This window comes from Lynx rufus, unplaced genomic scaffold, assembly GCF_022079265.1.
Source record: "Lynx rufus isolate CCGP_SWC_20201006 ecotype Redwood Valley unplaced genomic scaffold, mLynRuf1.p SCAF_8, whole genome shotgun sequence".
Taxonomy (NCBI): domain Eukaryota; kingdom Metazoa; phylum Chordata; class Mammalia; order Carnivora; family Felidae; genus Lynx; species Lynx rufus.
Window position 1 is genome coordinate 16,795,267 of NW_025814896.1, and position 17,143 is coordinate 16,812,409.

The window sequence follows — 17,143 nt, forward strand, 5'->3', positions numbered from 1 at the left end:
CCCGTAATATTCTTGATATAGAAATAAAAGTTTGTGAATGATTAAAAAGACAAAAAAAGAAGGGAAAAGCAAATCATTAAAGAAAAACGGTCAACTTCACCAGTAGTAAAATCAAAACCAAATACTCCACTGTTGCTCATAAAACTGGCAAAGATAGTCTTATAGAATCACAGCCAGTGGTGACACAGTATGGGAAAACAGGCAATGCCATGTGCTGCTGACAGGAAAAATGGTGCCACCACTTGAATGGCAATTTGGTGATGCCTATGAAAATCTCAAATGTCCGTACCACTTGACCCAGTCATGCCACATCTGTAAAATTAACCCATATAAATAGGTAAATGTACAAAGAACTTGAACAGTGATGTTCGTTGCAGCATATTAACAAATGGTGACACATGTTCATCAATAGGTTATAAGAGGTGACAGAGTCAAGAATGGTATAGAGATCTGTATATACACAATGATGTGGAAAGATTTAAGAAGAAACCTGTAAGGCAGTAAGATAGAACATAATCTCATTTTAACCTTATTGCCCTTAGTAAAAAATGTTGGCAAACACATTAAACAATATATTGGTTCCTTGTGGCAGCTGAGATTAGCAGGCTCACCTTCCATAATACTGAATTCTATAAAGTTTGTAACTCTTTACAATGATCATGCATTGCTTTCAAAGGACAAGAACGAGAATTATAACTGCAAGCACTGACTAGTGAGTGGGGAGAACAGGACATAGTCCCATACACACATTAATAGGCAAACCTTTTCTGGCAGATAATCTAGCAAAATATGTTAGAAGTTTTTCAAGAATGTGTCTCAACCCATCTCTAGGAATTTCTAAAATAATTGAGCACATGAGCAGTGATTTTAGCTACAAGGATGGTCATTAAAGTTTTGTTTCTAATTTTAAAAATTAGATATAACCATAATTAAATAAATAGCACAACAGAACCATGAAAATGATGGAGATGACCTCCGGTACTCAGGGTCATGATCTGGGCTCATTCTGGCCCAGCATGACCAGTGCTCCAGACACAAGACACAAAGTGCCAGGGGCAAAAACCTAGCCAATAAACAGACTTTCAACCAAGTAGGATTTTCAGAGACTGAGGAAGGTCTGTCCACTTCCCCTACCCTGAAAGGCAGCCTGGTGTGTGCTGATGCCTGTTTTCTCTTTGTGGGAACATATGCCTCTCCAATAAGAAGTAAAAGGCTTGAAAACATATTACTTAGTTTGTGAATATTACTTAGATACACCAGAAAGTGTGAGTAACCTCCTCCGGTTAGGGGTGTGTGAGGAGTCGAGACTGGAAGAAGTTGATTTACTTTTCATTCTGTATCTTTCCCTACTGTTACTCCATATGAGCATTTGTACCAGGAAATTAAGCGATACTCTCTCTCTCAAGTTGAAAAATCAAGAGACAGAAGCAAAAACATTATGTAATGCTCCAGGAGGGCATTGTAAAACTGGAGCGGTACACAGTTCTACCTAATGGGAAGGAAAAGGGAAGGAAAAGGGAAGGGGAAGGGGAAGGGGAAGGGGAAGGGGAAGGGGAAGGGGAAGGGGAAGGGGAAGGGGAAGGGGAAGGGGAAGGGGAAGGGGAAGGGGAAGGGGAAGGGGAAGGGGAAGGGAAGAAAGAAAGAAAGAAAGAAAGAAAGAAAGAAAGAAAGAAAGAAAGAAAGAAAGATTGATTATTCACGGGGCACCTGGGTGGCTCAGTGGGTTAAGTGTACGACTCTTGATTTCGATTCAGGTCACAATCTCACAGTTGTGAGATCAAGCCCCTGTTAGGACCTGAGTCAGGCCTTACACTGAGCATGGCACCTGCTTAAAATTCTCTCTCCCTCTCCCTCTGGCCCTCCACCACTCATGCTCTCCTCTCTAAAAAAAAGGATTATTCACTCGTTCACCATCACAGAAGAAACTAGAATAGAGTACAGAGCGTTACCTACCACGTACTCAGCATTGTCGAATCTCCATTCTTTGACACATTTGTTTCAAATTTTTTTAAGTTTATTTTTTTTGTGTATGTAATCTCTAAATGTGTATAATCTCTATATACAACGTGGGGCTTGAACTCACAGCCTTGAGATCAAGAGTCACATGCTCTTCAGACTGAGTCAGTCAGGTGCCCCAAATCTTTATTTTTCAAGAATAAATCATTAGAGGGGCACTTGGGTAGCTCAGCTGGTTAAGTGTCCAACTTCGGCTCAGGTCATGATCTCATGGTTTTTGAGTTCAAGCCCCGTCATCAGGCTCTGTGCTGACAGCTCAGAGCCTGGAGCCTGCTTCAGATTTTTTGTCTCCCTCCTTCTCTGACCCTCCCCCAACCTCACGGACATGCACTTTCTCTCTCAAAAATATAAACGTTTTTTAAAAATAATAAAATAAATAAATCATTAGAGGGACACCTGGGTGGCTCAGTCAGTTAAGCATCTGACTCTTGATTTTGGTTCAGGTCATGATCTCATGGTTTGTGAGTTCGAGCCCCAAACGGGGCTCTGCATGGACAGTGCAGGGCCTGCTTGGGATTCTCTGTCTCTCTCTCTCAAAAATAAATACACATTTTTAAAAGGGGAGAAAACAAATAAATAAAAGGGAAAAAGAATAAATCATTAGAGACATAGCTTAAAAACATCAATAAAGTTTGCTCCAGAATGCAGTTTAGGATGTAAACATCTGCACACTGGTTACATTTCTACAACTGCATATGTAATATATTTGTGCACTGACAGCATAGAGCCTGCTTGGGATTTTTTGTCTCCCTTGCTCTCTGTCCCTCCTCCAATCACTCTCCCTCAAAAATAAATAAATAAACTTAAAACAATTAGGAAAGATGGGAATGTAAGCTGGTGCAGCCACTCTGGAAAACAGTATGGAGGTTCCTCAAAAAACTAAAAATAGAACTACCTTACGACCCAGCAATTGCACTAGTAGGCATTTATCCACAGGATACAGGTGTGCTGTTTCGAAGGGACACATGCACCCCCATGTTTATAGCAGCACTATCAACAATAGCCAAAGTATGGAAAGAGCCCAAATGTCCATCGATGGATGAGTGGATAAAGATGATGTAGTGTGTGTGTGTGTGTGTGTGTGTGTGTGTGTGTGTGTGTGTGTATACACACACGCACATATATATACATATACATATATACACACATATATATATACACACACGTATACACACACACACACACACACACACACAATGGAGTACTACTTGGCAATCAAAATGAATGAAATATTGCCATTTGCAACTACGTGGATAGAACCGGAGGGTATTATGCTAAGTGAAATTAGAGAAAGACAAAAATCATATGACTTCACTCATATGAGGACTTTAAGAGACAAAACAGAGGAACATAAGGGAAGGGAAACAAAAATAACATAAAAACAGGGAAGGGGACAAAACAGAAGAGACTCATAAATATGGAAAACAAACTGAGGGTTGCTGGAGGGGTTGTGGCGGGGGGTGGGGGCTAAATGGGTCAGGGGCACTAAGGAATCTACTCCTGAAATCATTGTTGCACCATATGGTATCTCATTTGGATGTAAATTTTAAAAAATAAAAAATAAAATTAAAAAAAAAGAAAAAATATTAGGAAAGAGAAAGTAAAACTTAAAAAAAAGAACTGCACGGGGTTGCCTGGTTGGCTCAGTCGGTTAAGCGTCTGACTTGGGCTCAAGTCATGATCTCATGGTTTGTGGGTTCGAGCCCCACATCAGTCTCCACACGGGTGGTGTGAGGTCTGCTTGGGAGTCTCTCTCTCTGCTCCTTCCTCACTTTCATGCTCTAATAAATAAATAAACTTAAAAATAAAAAATAAAATAAAAAAAGAACTGTAGGGGCGCCTGGGTGGCGCAGTCGGTTAAGCGTCCGACTTCAGCCAGGTCACGATCTCGCGGTCCGGGAGTTCGAGCCCCGCATCGGGCTCTGGGCTGATGGCTCAGAGCCTGGAGCCTGTTTCCGATTCTGTGTCTCCCTCTCTCTCTGCCCCTCCCCCGTTCATGCTCTGTCTCTCTCTGTCCCAAAAATAAATAAACGTTGAAAAAAAAAAAATTTAAAAAAAAAAAAATAAAATAAAAAATAAAAAATAAAAAGAACTGTACACTAAACACAGATTTTACTGTATGCGAATTATACCTCAATAAATCTGATTTTTTAAATTGCAAACATGCTTTTAGTATGAAAAATCTGGAAAGGGCACAGGTAGGAAGGAAGCTGCTGGGGAGGACAGAAGGAGGTTTAGGATCTCTTCAACCCAATCCTCCATTTCATATGTCAGCTTGTTCTGTCATAATTCACCTGCGTACAAATAGGTGTCAGGTATGCACAGAATTATGGGACAAGGGAAGGCCTTGATGAGAGGCGTAGCCCACATGAGATCCCGTGGTAGGAGCTAATGGACAGCTGTGGCTAAGTAAGATGGAAAGGAAAGAAGAGGCGTTAAATGAGATGGTCTTGGAGGAATATGCCACCTGACAAACCCAGAGCCAAGCCCTGCGGCTGAGTGGCCTCAGGCCGCTGTCTCACCTGGTCTTCCATGGGGCGGGCACTCTGGCAGCCGTCCTTGTCCTCAAGCTCCAGCAGCAAGTACACAGGGGGCTTGCAGTCTTTGGACTCACTCAGGAAGCCACCCGTGTCCACCTTCCTTTTGATGGTGGAGTTCCAGTGATTCTTCACAGCATTGTCTGTCCTGCAGGGGCCAACAGGGGGCCTTTGAACTCTGCAGACCATGTGCCACCAGGCATCTCACTAACCTGAGTTCCCACTTCGGTAAACAAGCATTCAGCCTGATGACTCTGAGGTCTCTTAGCTCTAAGATAAAATTACACGTGTTTCTAGCCCTCAACAATTTACAGATTTCCACTAACCTCAACAAAATAAGCAAAGGTTTTATTGGGCCTATGGGAAAATCACACCACTGAAATATTTCTGAAGCTCTCATTCCCTTCTCTGTGCACCTTGCACCTGTAGAAACTAGAAACAAACCCCTGGTTGCTGACCTCCGCTTTGAGGCTCACAGTGACCTTGAATACAAGCCCTGGTTCACCTCCCAGACTACAAAATGGCCACAGAGGGCAGAGCTAAGTGACACAGAGGGTCTAACACGGGTCATCTGAATTTCAGCTACTTTCTCTGGAGAATCAGGAGACTACTTCACACTCCACCACTTACTGAAGACTACACGAGGACACACATACATAACAGTAGAAAGCACAGAGCAGCACAATGCTACAGAAGCACAGAGTAATACAGGAGTATACGGAGCCACCCAGGTGGCTCAGTCGGTTAAGTGTCCAACTTTGGCTCAGGTCATGATCTCACAGTTCGTAGGTTCTAGCCCTACATCGGGCTCTGTGCTGACAGCTCAGAGCCTAGAGCCTGCTTCAGAGTCTGTGTCTCCCTCTCTCTCTGCCCCTCCCCCACTTACACTCTGTCCCTCTCTCAGAAATATACAAACATGAAAAAAAAAAAAAAAAGGGCAGTATGGAAGTATGGGAATTACAGTGACAAAAGGGCAGATTGGTATAGAAAGAATAGCAGAGCAGTAGAAAAGTGCATGTGGCACGGAAATCTAGAACAGTACAGCAGACAAAGTGTAATAAAGCATGCGGTAGTTTAGAAGTATGGAGTAGCACAGGACTATGGTAGCATCCAGCAGAAAAGCAGGAAGCAGCACATGGCAGCAGAGTAGTAGAGCACAGGGCAGTACAGCAGTAGATAAGTATAAAATAGTATCGCAGGAGAGAAGCCCACAGCAGTACAGCTGCAGCAGTGCATGGCAGTAGATCAGTACAGAAGCACAGAATACAACAGCACTACAGAAGCGCACACGGCGGTGGCGCCGTGCAGAGGTACTGGGTGATACAGCACCACGGAAGCCCCCCGCAGTGCAGCCGCAGTACAGAAGCACGGACTAGAGCAGCACCACGGAAGCCCCCAGCAGTGCAGTGCTAAGCAGCACGAGGCAGCTCAGCAGTACAGCACATCATAACCAGAATTACAGAAATGCAGGCACATAGTAGGCACTTCCTTCCTCAGAGGTCCAAGCAGAGTGCTCTTCTAACTGTGAACAGTTAGCTCTTCCCCTGAATTGTGCACAGACACGAACAGCCGGACTGAACAACCAGTCAAAGAGGAGGGCCTGGGGGGCCTGGGTGGCTCAGTCAGTTGAGCGTCCGACTTTGGCTCAGGTCATGATCTCACGGTCCATGAGTTCGAGCCCCGCGTTGGACTCTGTGCGGACAGCTCAGAGCCTGGAACCTGCTTCAGATTCCATGTCTCCCTCTTTCTCTGCCCCTCCCACACTCATGTTCTGTCTGTCTCTGTCAAAAATAAATAAACATCAAAAAAAACCAACACTTTTTTTTAAAAAAAAGAGGAGGGTCTGTATCTCCAAACACTCCCACTGAGGCTGTCAGGACAGAGCACTGACCACACAGCGGTGTGGGCGCTAAGGGGAGGTTGCTGGGGAAACGAACACAGTCTGGAAAGAGAGAAACCTTCTCTGAGAAAATAACATCCCCCACCAGGGACTGAAGGAGAAGACTGTGTTGGCTATACAAGGGGCACACGCTGAGCGTGTTCCAGGACGACATAGGACCACAAGGAGCTCCTCAGAAGGAGCTTGCCATGGTTGCAGGGCTGAGAGGAGGGCAGAGCGGCTACAGCCCAACAGGTAAGGCAGGGTGACAGTGCATCAAGGCCAGGCTGGTGGCATGAGCCAGGACAAGCAGGCCACACTGGGAAAGAGACCGGGTCTTCAACCCAAGTGTTAGAAGCATCAGAAGAGTAACACACTGGGTTTGAATTTTGAAACTAGACCATTCCAGACTTCAGGGGAAATACACCATCTGGCATTTTATCTTCTCTCCTTCCCAGGACCACAATGCCATAACAGACAAAGGATTAAGAACTGAATATGGGGGAAATGCACAAGGACACAGAGACCAGGATAGAACACAGCTGCAAATAAGAGATTTTTCTGTTTCCAGAAGATGGAAAGCAGTTAGGGGATCAATAAGCAACTTAGGAGACTGGGAGTTGACCCTGGAGGAAGATTCTGGCAAGAATGGAGCCAAGTCTTCCCAATGCTTCCCCAGAAACCCAAGAGCCTCTTGAAGGGATCAGGTCCAGCAAGGAATAGAAAACTGAGCAGTGATTCTGACGTCTAGGTCCTGGTCCTGACCACACAGGCAGGAAGAGAGAGGTTTATTCTCAAGAAAAAAGACCTCAAAACCCTGGCAGAGGTCAGGGATGGTGCACAGAGCTCCAACAGGGACCAAATGAGAAATGTGTACACAGAATGGGAGGTCCCCAGGCTCCTTCTCCCTGCCCTATTCCAGAACTGTCTACAGCCAGGCCCGGGCACCCCCCGGCAAGAATCTGAAGAATTCATTCATTTCTGGGAAAAGTGAACAACCACAGAATAATCAGACTGGCTCTTGGTACATCCCCCCAAAAGGCCAGAGGACGCCTTCCCTTCCCGGGAACATCCCTGCCTGCTCTGGCCCCCGGCCCCCAGCGGCTCACCTCCCCGGCAGCATCTTGGCGATCTCGGCCCAGCGGTTGCCCAGCACCTTGTGGGCCTCACAGATGATGCGGTCCTCCTCCTCAGTCCAGCAGGACTTCTTCACCTCAGGGTTGAGGTGGTTGTGCCAGCGCTCACGGCACTGCTTCCCCAGCCGGCCCTTTAGGTGCTTGGCGATCAGCGTCCACTGCTTTGTGCCGTACTTCTTGACCAGCTCGATGACCTTGGAAAAGTCCCCTGTGAAGTCAGGGAGACATGGCCCTCCCTCACGCCCACCACAGCACCTTCCCTCCATGTGAGCCTCACCTTACCACGGCCCTGAGAGGGGCCAGTCAGACACCCCAGCCGACCCCCAGGACAGACTCATCATCCCTTGATCCTCTGGTGAAGGCCCACTGTGTGCAAGGCACTGTCCCGATAGTTACCTTTTGGTCCTCCTCTTTGGTCCATGGCCCCTTGACCAGGTCTGGATTCAAGACCCTCAGCCACCGGTACTGGCATTGCTGGTCAGTGCGGTTCTGGGAAGAGAACAGGAACCTGTGAGGGTTCCTAGGACAGCAGCCTTGGACCCTGGCTGAGCACTGGGTTTAAGGGGCCATGCCTACCTCAGACAGGTTCTGTCTTGTTTCCTTCACCCACCATTCACTGCACTCCCCCATGCCACACACAGGGTTTCCCTGTACAAAGTTACCTCCCATCCCCCAACACAAGGAGGCTGCCATCATGAGCCATAAATTCCTATAGAAGCTGGTGGTATATGCCAGGGGTTTTGCTTCTGAGAAAGCATTAGTCCCCTAAAGGTTTTAGACCTCATGGAAGTAGGGAAGGCGAGGACTGGGGTAGAAAGGGTCTGCTGACTTGGTCCGTGAGCTGCCAAATAACTCAGGAAATAAGCCACACAGTAGCTCCTGCCACATCCCCTGCCTATGACACCTGCAGTCTTAGGGGTGGGGATATGGGGGACCCGCATCCCCAGGAGGTTCTAGCTGTTTGCGGGGGGAGATGCTCGCCAGGAAGCCTGACGAAAGTATCACTTCCCTTCAGTTTCAGTCTCACTGTTGAGACTTTGCACTTCTTGAATGAAGAAATGCAAATGTGCCACTGGTCACATACTGCAGACCACAGAGAGCCTAAAGACCATCGGGCCTGCAAAGGCTGCTGTGTAGAGATGCTTATGACAGGGGCTCTCAAATTCTGGCTTGGGAAGAAAGGGTCTAGAAAGCTTGTTTTATTTTATAGGGGGAGCAGGGGTAGCTTGGTAAGAAATACCCTCTTCTCCTTGACAGAAAGTCTGTCCCAGGCACACTGTCTGGTCACCCAGAACCCTTATCTCTGACGGAGGGGGCCACCGAGGGGCTGCACTCACAGGAAAGTGGCTGGCCAGGAACTTCCAGTCTTGTTGTCCGAACTGCCTTACCAGGGTCCTCAGCTGCTCATCCTGCCAACGCCAGAAAGAGAAGGCTCAGCTTGTACACGTGCAGAAAGCAGCCGTTCATGATGGAGGCAGCCCAAAGGCCAGTCACGTAGGGAGTGCCAACGCTGTGCCAGGTATACAGACACAGCAACAGGCAGCAACAGAGCTGCCTGACCTTGTGGGAATTACAGTCCAGAGGGAGCTAATTAAAGGCTCTCACAAACAAAAGTAAAGCCACCCTGTGGCTGGCTCGGGGCCAATGGACAGGTACAGGGTGACTGCCTTTTGAGGGAGACCAAGGGACAGGCTCAAAGGAAGTCTAATGCAGATAGGATGCAGGAAGCAAGTGAGAGGGGCATGCAAAATGATTCTGGGGGGCACAACAGGGGCCGGACCCACACGAGATCGATTTGAGCCTCTGTGTCACACAAAGCCACTGATGTATTTGAGCAGTCTGATGTGCTTATTATGAAGTTTACCTCGGCAGCTTCAGGGAAAGGGGATGTAAGAGGGCAGAATGGAGGAAGGGAGGCCATTAGAGGCCCCCAGGCCAGAGATGACAGCAATGCAGCACTAGAGATGGGGAATCTTGGGCAGAACCACAGGTAGTTAGAAGGCAGACAGTAGATGTTAAAATAGTCTCCTGAAAATACACTACTGACTCTCCCAACATGAAATCTCAGGATCATGATGATGCATGAGAAAAGCCAGATATAAGAGAGTACACACCGCATGATTCTATGCATATGACATTTTGGAAAATGTCAACTAATCTAAAGGTAGTCAGTGGTTGTCTGAGATCAGAGGGGAGCAAGGAATGTTTAGAAGTTAATGGAAATGTCCTATAATGTGATGGTGCAGGCAGTTTCACAGTAATACATCTGTTGAAATTCACTGAATTGTACCTTAAATGGTTGCAGTTCAGTATGGAAAGTATTCCTCAAATTATTTTTTGTATTTTATACACATATGTATAAAGAAAATATGGTGTAGGGGCGCCTGGATGGCTCAGTCGGCTGAGTGTACAACTTCAGCTCAGGTCATGATCTCGCAGTCCATGAGTTCGAGCCCTGTGTCCAGCCCTGTGCTGACGCTCAGAGCCTGGAGCCTGCTTTGGATTCTATGTCTCCCTCTCTCTCTGCCCCTCCCCCACTCATGCTCTGTCTCTCTCATTCTCAAAAATGAATAAATGTTAAAAGAAAATTTAAAACAAAAAAAAGGAAAATATGGTGTATATCCATACAGTGGAATGTTATTCAACCTTAAAACATAAGGAAATTCTGTTAGAAGCTACAACAGAGATGAATGAGGAGGACACAGGTGAAATAAGCCAGTCAGAAAAAGACAAATACTATACGATTCCATTCATGTGAAGTATCTAAAGTAATCAATTCTTGGGGCACCTGGGTGGCTCAGTCGCTTAAGCGTCCAACTTCGGCTCAGGGCAAGATCTCACAGCTTGCAGGTTCGAGCCCCGTGTCAGGCTCTGTGCTGACAGCTCAGAGCCTGAAGCCTGCTTCAGATTCGGTGTCTCCCTCTCTCTCTCTCTGCCCCTCCCCTGATCCCTCCCTCTCTCTCTCTCTCTCTCTCTCTCTCTCTCTCAAAAATAAATAAACACTAAAAAAATATATATTTAAAGTAATCAAAATTGGGGTGCCTAGCTGGATCAGTTGGAGGACCATGCAATTCTTGATATCAGGGTCTTAAGTTCAAGCCCCACACTGGGTATAGAGATCACTTAAATAAATAAATATTTTAAGTAAATAAAATAAGTCAAAATCATAGAAACAAAAAGTAGAAAAATGGTTGCCAAGAGTTGGGGAAAGGGTGAAAGGAATTTGTGTTCAATGGGTATAGAAATTCAATTTTGCGGGGCGCCTGGGTGGCTCAGTCGGTTGAGCATCTGGCTTCGGCTCAGGTCATGATCTCACAGTTTGTGGGTTTGAGCCCCGCATCGGGCTCTGTGCTGACAGCTTAGAGCCTGGAGCCTGCTTCTGATTCTGCGTCTCCCTCTCTCTCTGCTCCTCCCCCGCTCATGTTCTATCTCTCTCTCTCCTTCAAAAATAAATAAAAACATTAAAAAAATTTAAAAAAAAAAGAAGAAATTCAATTTTGCAAGATAAAGAAGTTCTAAAGATCTGTTGCACAATGGGAATATATTTAACACTACTGACCTGTATACTTAAAAATGGCTATGATGATAAAGCTAACGTTCCATGTTTAACACACACATACTCCTGGACAGAAAAAAAAAAGCCACTACAGAAATCCAGACCCTCAAGTGCAATCCAGCACCACCTGGGCAAAGTCCCCAAAAATCCTGTAGCTGAGCCAGCCCCAAACACCCTGCCCTCCTCTGCCACCCGGCCTGGTCAGGCCAACACTCCCCTTCTTCCCATGTCCTCATATCCATCTCTAGCACTGCTGTCCCGACAACTGGCAAGGACACTTTGCTGTTTCACCTCCATCTCCTCCCGGATCCAGGGACCTCCTCCCGCTATCACTTCCATCCTACTGTCCTAGTGTCTCCACAGCTGGGCACCAGTCTCCAGGCCCCAGATTGCCCCCCAATCTCTTATCCATCCTACACACAGATTAGTTCCCCTTAAGCCCAGCTATGTTCAGGTCACTCCTCTGCTTTAAAAACCTTCAATGGCTCCACCCTGCTACCTCAACAATCCTACACACTGAGCCTGACATTCAAGGCCTTTCAGGATTTGGCCTCGGTCAATCTTTTCGTCCTTATCTTTCATCCATTCAATCCATTCCATTCAAGGACTCTTCCCTTTAGCCAAACCAGGGCCCCTCTTCTTGCCTTTCTCCACCTATAGCCCATTTCCTATTCTTACATACCCATCGCTTTGCACTCTTCCCTGACTTGATTTCCAAATCCTTATCCATGAAACTTTCCCTGAGCTCTTCGGGCAACATTAACCTCTCCTAAAGGTATTTCAACAATTACCCCTCCTACGTGCTAGGAGCCTTAGCACGGGAAGGAGAGATACAACAGTGAGCACACACTGATCCTGCCAGCACCAGGGATCACCAAAGCACATCCACAGGCCCATGCAGTCTTCTCTCTCCACCTCAAGCAGAGAGCGGTTCTGGGCTGGGGGCCCCAATTTATTTGTTCTTCTAGGCCTACAAGAGCTGAATATAGCTCCTGACCCACAGTGGGATGAACAGAAAAGGCTGGCTTAGCGCTCCTCTGAAGAAACATGATTTTAAAAGGTTTTACAACTCATACACAAAGCTGGGGAGGAGTGGGGAGCCCTAAATTAAACATACCTAGGAAAAAGGAGGCAGAATAAAAAGATAAGGCCAGCAGGAGTCTAGGATGGAACAGGAGACTAGACCTTAGAAAAGGTCTGGCAGTTTCTATGAAACTAAACCTATATCTACCCCAGGACCATACTTAAGTTATCTCTCCTAAAGAAATGAAAATACAATCCTCAAAAAAGATTTAGGCAAGAATCCTCCCAGGAGCTCTATCCACAATAGCCAAAAACTGGAACCAGCCCAAATGCCCATCAACAAGTGAAACATATTGTGGTAGACCCATACAGTGGAATGCTATTCAGTAACAAAAACGAAAAAATTGCTGAATCAAGCAACTATTTTGTTAAGCAAAAGAAGCCAGATAGAAAAGAATACAGCCTTATGATTTCACTTATAGGACATTCAAGAACAGGCAAAACAACTCAAACTAAGAGACATCACATTAGCCATTGCCTGGAGCCAGGGAAGATGGACCTCAAAGGGGACTTTCTGGGATAATGGAGGTGGTGCTTACTTATGTAAGTAAGTACTTACTTATACATACTTGTCAGAACTGCTGAACTATTCACCATTAAAAGGTGCATTCGATTATATATAAATTATACTTCTGGGAAGCTGATTAAAAAGAGAATCAATTCAGAGCTGGATGTCTGAAGACAATTTTCAAAAATAATAAAGAGGAGGTTGCAGATTTAGCAGCTAAAGGACAAGAAGCACAATTAACGCCCATGATGCAGAACAGGCCGGCTTCCAAGAGAAAGAACAGCAACTGCTGGCCCTGAGGTCTGAGACACATTCTCCCGAGAGTCCTCCATGTGGAGGGCTGAGAAGAGGCATTGTGGAGAACCAGAGGACCCCTCTACCTCTTCCACCGGCTCTTCATCATACCCAACGGGGCATCAGGCAGACATACCCCAGGCTCAGTTCTCTGACCAGCCCCTCAGCTGCCATCAGCCTCCCTCCCTAAAATGTCCCTCAGTGTCACTCACCTCCTCGTGGGTCCATTTGACCTTGCACTTGCTGTCCCTCTGCTCTGGCACGTCTGAATCTGTATCCTGGTAGTGCAGCTCATCCAGCTCCTCGCTGCAGGGAGAGCAAGCTAAGGGTCAAGGCCATGTGTCACACTGCTGTGTGATGGATGGACAGTGATCTCTAGGTAAAGGCTTGGGGGAGGCAGCCTTTTAGGCTCTACTTTTGATATGTCCACCTCCTCTTTTTTTAATTCTTTAATGAATTAGCGTTATGGGCAATTTTTATTTTCTTCTTTATTTTTCTATTTTCACAAACACCCTAATGATTTAAAAAGCTTCAAGAAAAAAAGATTTCACCAAGAATATTATAATATTTGAAACCAGACACCCATTAAATATTTTCTTTTGCACAGGGGCACCTGGGTGGCTCAGTCGGTTAAGTGTCCGACTTCAGCTCAAGTCATGATCTCACAGTTTGTAAGTTCGAGCCCCACATAGGGCGCTGTGCTTACAGCTCAGAGCCTGGAACCTGCTTTGGATTCTGTGTCTCCCTCTCTCTCTGTCCCTCCCATGCTCGCGCTCCGTGTCTCCCTCTCTCAAAAATAAACATTTGGGGTGCCTGGGTGGCTCAGTCGGTTGAGTGTCCGGCTTTGGCTTGGGTCATGATCTCATGGTTCGTGAGTTCGAGCCCCGCATGGAGCTCTGTGCTGACAGCTCAGAGCCTGGAGCCTGCTTCGGATTCTGTGCCTCCCTCTCTCTCTGCCCCTCCCCCGCTCATGCTTTGTCTCTTCTCTCTCAAAACTAAATAAACATTAAAAAAAATTTTAAACATTAAAAAAAATTTTTTAATATTTTCTTTTGGACAGAACTTTTTTAAATTTTATGGATTATTTTAAGGATTAAATCCAATGATATACGCAATCACCAAGTACCAGGATTTCAAGAAATATTGGTTATCTGAGAATAACATTTTAAATACATATCCTCAGTGACTATGCCCATTTTCCAATCCTTGCCTACACACAGGCATGGTTTATGGAAAAGAAAATCAAAGTACAAGCAACCTGGACTTCTGGATGTTCTTATGTTCTAAGAGGTAGTTTTTCAAGTTCCTCTAAAGTCTTCATATTTATCTGGTTTAATGATTACAAAAGTGGAAATCACACTATCCACCTCCAGGAATGCTGGTGCTGGGGGTGAAGGTAGGGTAAGGTTAGTAAGCTCCCAACTCCGGTCAGTGGGACTGCCTCAGGTCATCTGTTAGGCACATTCCTGAGTCAGGTGTCTGTAGGTGGGAAAAGCCATTTCCAAACAAGCAAGACAGCACAAGTCTTGTTCCAAAAGGACAAGGACTTCCTTGCATGTCCATCTTCCTTCCCTTTCTAGGAAGAGCTCACCATCTTCCTAGAGTCACTCTTGTGCTCCCACACCCTGGAAATCCTCCTGTCCCAGAATGAGACTCCCTTTGGGGGTTGCCACCAAAGACCTTAAGAAATGTTTGCTAAGGGAATGACCAGGTAGTCGAATTAATAACTAAACATGAAGTCTACTCGTTGACAAGAAATGTTAAAGTAAATCTTTTCAAAGTAGAAAAAGAAGGAATGGACAATGTCTAAACCCAGGAATACATCGGTCACAGAAGGAGCTAGAATTGAGCCTTGTCCGGTCTTCCCTGACCCCATTTATGGTGTCTTCCTCCAACACAAAGTAGGAGGCAAAAACTCCACAAGATACTAACAGAATAAAGCTGCCTTTAAAATCAATTGCATCCAGACTTCTAACAGAAACCATCTTTGGTTCTCCAGCACCCAGCTTCTAATAGCAGCTCAGTAAATGTTCCCTCAAGGATGAAACGTGTGGACACTCCCTGGTGCTCCAATACTTTAATGGGGACAAGCAACTCAGCTGGGAGAATTCTGTGAGATAGTATACAAAATTTGCTTCTATCATCAACATGAAGCTAACCGACTACTTCACTAGCATTCCCAGTATCTCCATTTAACAGATGTGGAAATCAAGGCTGATAGGGATTATGTCACTTGCCAAGTCCACGGAGCCAGACTGCACACCTGCATCCTCAAGCCCTCACCCTGCAATGCCAGCTGAAAAAGCAGACACCAAGCCGGTGGTGGCAACCACCTGTAGGTCCAACACACCCTTTCTATGCCCTTCGATGTTCTGGGCTCTGCTCCAGGCCAGGTGAGTCAGAAGCTGAGCAGGAAGTGGGGGCACTGGTGCAGAGGAGAGTTACATCAATCGGCCAAGAATCGAACTGAGGGGCTGTGGGGTGCCAGGACGCAGAAATCACCCCTCACATGGGACAGGAGTCCTCCACTGAGCCCTAAGGGAGCAGTGGCAGAGGACCTGGGGGTTTTCTGGGGCTTCGGTCATTCCCTGGAGTAACATTTCCAGCACCACCTATCAGGACAGGGTCCCACAGGTGCCTGACCAGAAAACTCCTGGGAACTGGAGCTGCCCTGGGAAATGGTGGCCTGAGGGAGACAGAACCCGTGCCGGCACCCTCACCACTGCCCAGGGATCAGAGGCTTCCTCGCTGAGAGGAACTCTGGGGAAGGCCAGCAGTGAGTGTTTCTCAAGTCTACACCCTCCTCGGGAGGGGGCAAACACCATGGGAAGAGGGGGTTAAGGTCAAGGGGGCTGCGCCATTCCAGGGAGGGAACAGGGCAGGCAGGCCCCCTTTGTCCTCGGACTTCCCAGACTGATGAAAAGCCCAGAAGTCAGGCCCCAGGCACACAGGTGTACCACACACGAGGTTCCAGGCCCCACGCTGCCACTTATTCTCTGGGGGAATAAGTAAAATGGAGACCGCAGTTCCTGCTTGGCCCCAGAGCGGTCTTGATACGCATCGGTCTCTCTTCCCCTCACCTTCTACCCCAGCTGCTCCAAACTCCTCATGTGGAAAAGGAGCACAGATCTCTGAAACTAAACCGAGCTCCAGCTCGACACCCAGGTTGGGACGGGCGGGAGTGGGGGACACACAAGAGTCCCCTCCCCCCGGCCCCCTTCTCAGGCCGGAGAGAGTTGGGGGTGCTCTGTACTTCCCCTAATGTTAAGAAACGCCCTCCGCCAGAAACGAATCCAAATAGGCTTGAACCAAAAGTCCTCCAGGCTTGGGCTTCCCCCTCGCTGCGACTTGGAGGGAGAAACACATTCCCACCCCAGGGGTCGCCTCCCTCCCCGATAAAGGCCCTAGCAGCTGACACCGCCGTCCCACCCCCACCCCGCAATTAGGCGGGAGACAAAATGACATCATGCAGGGCTTGGCCCGGGTCCCAGGAGCCCCGCCCGCCCCGGCTCCGAGGCCCAGCACGCCCGGGGAGCAGAGCGAGGGGCCCCCAAGAGCCCCCCGGCTTCCCGCGGGCCCCCCTGCCTCGGGCTACCGGGTACACGGCAATTCCCGGGGAAACCCCGCCCCGCCCGGAGGGGCCACGGCGAGGGTGGGGGGTGGGGGCAAGAGTCGGGGTGGAAGGGAAGGTGGGGGGAGCCCTCTGCCGCCCGGCTCCGCTCACCCGCGCGTCCGCCGAGACATCCCCCCGGCCCGGGCCGCGCCGCGCTCGCCCGCCCGCCGGCTGAGCCCGGAGCGGGAGCCGGGCCGGGGTCAGGCGCGGCTGTTCGGGCCGCTCCGGGCCCCCGGGCCGTGCTGGGAGCCGTCAGCCTGTACGCAGGTCCCGCCGCCGCTCGCAGGCACTTCGGCCGCCGCCGGCGCGCACAAGCACTTTTCTATCTCCCGCCAAGCGCGTCGGCGCCGCCCGGGCCTGGCGCGCGGGCGGGCGGCGTGCGCGGGGCGGAGTCTGAGGGCTGCGCGGGGGTGGAACCGGAGGGGCGGGCACAGGGGCGGGGCCTGCGGACAGGGGAGCGCCGCACCCTCCCAGAGCTCTGAAGCCTCAAGGCCCGGAGCGCGGGTCGGGGAGTGTGCCGC

General features: G+C 48.1%; 1 protein-coding gene across 4 annotated transcripts in view; it reads right to left on the bottom strand.

Annotated features, from left to right (window-relative positions):
• MYBL2 (MYB proto-oncogene like 2) overlaps positions 1-16,767 on the bottom strand; it is a 39,109-nt gene extending 22,342 nt beyond the window's left edge. For all 4 annotated transcript variants that reach the window (XM_047069404.1, XM_047069403.1, XM_047069406.1 and 1 more), the window contains exons 1-6: positions 16,734-16,767; positions 13,222-13,315; positions 8,906-8,977; positions 7,965-8,057; positions 7,542-7,762; positions 4,539-4,701 (exon numbers count right to left, since the gene is read on the bottom strand). In XM_047069404.1, coding sequence (XP_046925360.1) covers positions 4,539-4,701; positions 7,542-7,762; positions 7,965-8,057; positions 8,906-8,977; positions 13,222-13,315; positions 16,734-16,753 — 663 coding nt within the window. In that variant the 5' untranslated portion in view covers positions 16,754-16,767. The remainder of the gene's footprint in view (positions 1-4,538; positions 4,702-7,541; positions 7,763-7,964; positions 8,058-8,905; positions 8,978-13,221; positions 13,316-16,733) is intronic.
• Positions 16,768-17,143: the final 376 nt, after the last annotated feature.